At 24.7% G+C, this 4,011-nt stretch overlaps 1 protein-coding gene across 1 annotated transcript; it reads right to left on the bottom strand.

The window, feature by feature from the left end:
- Positions 1-737: 737 nt before the first annotated feature.
- On the bottom strand, positions 738-3,742 carry PGO_003040 (variable surface protein; the record flags this gene model as incomplete). Its single annotated transcript, XM_028691238.1, has 4 exons — positions 738-905; positions 1,026-2,678; positions 2,807-3,565; positions 3,686-3,742. 4 exons carry the CDS (start codon positions 3,740-3,742, stop codon positions 738-740), a joined length of 2,637 nt encoding a protein of 878 aa, XP_028547039.1.
- Positions 3,743-4,011: the final 269 nt, after the last annotated feature.

Genomic DNA, 4,011 nt, shown 5'->3' with positions numbered 1-4,011 from the left:
ATTAAAGAAAACAACCTATACCATTTAAAATATAATTTAGACATTACATTATTGTAACATACTCTTTCTATGTTAATTTAGGACAATTTACTTCTTTCTTTAAGTGTTATATATATGTACTTTTAAATTTACAATATCATTTATTTTAAAAAAATATATGGTTCAAATTTGTAATTAAATAATTGATAGTAAAAAAAATTTTAAAACAACAACAAAAAAAAAAAAAAAAATGCTAAAGAGTAATCATATTCAATAATGATAAATTAAATTTATCATTGCATACATAAACAAAATATATTAAAATTTAAAGGTAATTTGCCTTAAGATAGTTAAATCTGTAAATATATTTTAATGCAATGCATCTTAAAGGAGTATTATAATTCACTTTACATGAATTATTAATTTTCTCATTACACTTTGTGACTATAACTGTCCATTTGTGAATAGGCATACTTATATATATATTTCTATTTTTCTTATCAGCTAAAATGAAAAAATTTTAGATATAAATATAGATATTACACTGACACATATTACTCCACAGTAGTTCATAATTTTTGAGGGACTATTTTGTATATGTCTCTTAACACTATATATTAATAAACGAAAGCTTCTTTTTTAACTACTTTTTTATCTACTTAAATTCACTTATGCATATAAAACTTTTTTAAAATAATCGCTTAATGACACCGCTATTAAGAATACTAAAGTATACAAGAAAAGTAACAGCAAAGTTTCTACGAATTCTTGTAAACTATATTTATTCTTTTCTTTGGAGGATGTTGAGGCATATAGTCTTCAAAGGAATTAGATGATTCTTCGTTAGGTTTTCTATAATGAATATATTTTTTTTTTCTTCTTCCACCTTTTATTCTATAACGTAACCATGATCCAAATGGAGTAAACTAATATACAAATGAATAAGGAAAACGCATTTGTAATTACATTAATTTTTCATTATGAAGAGAAATTGCTTAAAAATATTGATATAAAATATTTACATATAAAGATAAATTTTATTGTACTTTATAATAAAGGAAGAATACGAAAATTGTACCGAGTGCTATAAGGATTACTACCCCGATTCGAAAAGGAAGATTTTGTAATATTGAATTTGCAGATGAAATATCAATAGGAAAAATGTTCTCACCCCAATTTTTCTCACCATTTCCTTGCATATTATTTTTAGATTGAAATTTCTCTGATTTTACTTGGTTGTTGTATGCTCTCGATGTTTTACAATACTCTTCCATTCCTGGCTTTGTTGCTCCATTTGTACAGGCTATTTCTGCTTCTTTGATGTAGCTTTGACGAGCTAGTCCCTGTACTTCTGGAAACAGCGTATAACCATTTTTAACTGTTGATGTGTCTGTAATGTTTTGCCCGGTTATTTTTGCATGTGGATCAGTTAATAGAACTACATTTACTGATTTTCTATTAATTGTTATCTTTTTACCATCTAATCCCTTTTCATTGCTTTGTTTTTTATATATAGATCTTCCGGAATGATGTTGGTTATTTATGTGTGGAATATGCCATCGTTGCTGGCACCTTAAGCCACTCTTTTCAAAATTAGAATTAGTAACTTTTGAGCATGTGAAATATTTAATAAACATATTTTCTTCTGAATTAGGATTAACATGTTGTACATATTTAGAGCTATTATGTTTAATTGATTCTATTATTTCCTTACACTTTTCTTCATTTCTGGATTCCAGCGCAGATAAAAGCTTTTGTGGATCATATGATTCGTCACAATATAAAAAATAACTGGGACATAATTCTGCACCCCAGGAACAGCATTCGTCTTTGTGATTTTTATGCAACAAACTAATATATTTAAGATATGGCATGTATTTATTATTATTCATATTATTACAAATAATTTTATTTTTAATTTCATCATAATTTTTAAAATATTCGTATATATGTTTCATCTCTCTACATTCATTGAATCTACAATTATAATTGAAAAAACAAGGATTATACTTGGTTAATGCTTCATAATTAATTAGCTTAAATGGTTCTGGAGTTTTTTTTTCGTTAAAATTTAGTATTCCTGTATTTGGTTCTACATCACCGTCTTTAGGCTCATGCGATTTTAGAGGTTTCGAGATTTTCCCTGGTTCTATAGTTTTTACATTTATTTTTGATTTTATAGGTTCTCTTGGTTTTAGCAATGTATGAGCTCCATTATTGTCTGATAATACTTCACTTTTCGCAGTATTGTCTGAGGTCTGAGCACTTGCATGCGTCTTATTTTGTCTTGGAGGACGTTGCTGAACATTTAAATAATAATTTTTATCAAAATCTTCTTTTATTAAGTAATTGTTAACTTTAATATTTGCATCAAAAATATCAGAAAATTCTGATATGTCTAAAATATTTTTATCCGTATTTTTATATGATTTACCTAATTTATCATATATCCAAAAATTTAAATATGTACAGCGGTCCCTATGATTTTCTTCTTTTAATTTATTAATATCTGATAATCCTTTTAAATTCCGTACCATTTGTTGACAAATAGTTTTAATATCACCACTTAAACTATCACAATACGTATAAATATAATTCTGGTCATTCAGATTAGAACCATCATTTCTAACATCATCATTAACATCATTGCTTAATTCCTTATATATTGCGGAAGGAGTTAAATCATTGATAACATTTTCCTAAGAAAAAAAATATATTATTATATAAATCATAAATTTTAAAAATAATATTTAATTATAATGAAAAGAAAATAAGATGCTACATCAATGCATTATAAAAAAGTATATAAATAGATAAAATAACAAACATATTCACTTTTTAAATAATCAGTGTATTCTACATAATCCGGTGATTTTTCTCGTCTTATGTAACTTTCTTCATTATTTCCCTGTAATGAGCTTGAGGCGTCTGCACTTTTTGGTTTTTCAGAATAAGAACTATAAATATTGCACTTTTCTTTTAATAATATTAATGAACTTTCATCATTAATTTTTTTTCTAAAAAGTTCTAATTCATTGTTATATCTGTGTGATAATCCATGTTTTCTATCTTCTTCTAATTTCTTATATAAACTGAAAATATACGATATATATGTACAATATGACTTTTTATTTTCCGCATAAGTTGATAATAAAGCTTTTATATGATCATAGTATTCTAAAAAATCATATAATAGTTTTTTATTTTTTAATTCATCCTTAGAAATGACTATTTTAATTTCATCTTTACACAAATATTTATTATCCTCATTTTTTAAATGATTTTTATATAAAATTTCACTTATTTTATTGTAAATCCAAGCAACATCAGGAAATGTTATTCTCTCTTGGGCTATTTTACCATACAACCAATAATTAACATAATCACAACATTTTCCTTTGTATTGTTCTGAGAATGAACAAATTTTATCCCATTGATTAAATATGCGCTCAATACGGTGACAAAGACCACGTAACTTTTCTTTTCCCTGTTCATCACATATTTCAGAAGTAGCTCCGTTTTTCACTTCTTCTCCATCTAATGATGAATAGAATTTATGTAATTCTGTTTTTTGGAGAGTTGCGCTCTATGAATAAAAATAACATTATAGTTCGTTATGTATTTATTTCTAAAATAAAATTGTTACTATTATGAGAAAAAATAATTTACAAAAATAAAAATCTAAAAAATTTCATATTTGTAATACCATAGAACATACCTGTCCTACAAATTCATCAAAGTGAAACGCTTCATTTTTACTCATTTTTATTAAATGAAAAGTAATTTTTTTATATTTACGTATAGATAAAACCGAGAATAATCCATTGATGTATCATGTTGTATTTTTATTCTAAATTAACATAGAAAAAAAAGTATAAATTATCTTCTTTTATGTTTAAATCATATTAATATTATACATATTGTGATAAGTCTTTATAAATACAAAAGAAGTACGATAGATATGCTTTTTTAATAATATGTATAAACGAAGATATATTGTAGTATATTATAATAAAATTTATATATATGCAT

Source organism: Plasmodium gonderi (genome assembly GCF_002157705.1).
Source record: "Plasmodium gonderi DNA, contig: Pgo-contig_356, whole genome shotgun sequence".
Classification (NCBI taxonomy): Eukaryota; Apicomplexa; class Aconoidasida; order Haemosporida; family Plasmodiidae; genus Plasmodium; species Plasmodium gonderi.
This window is presented reverse-complemented; position numbering and strand designations above follow the sequence as displayed.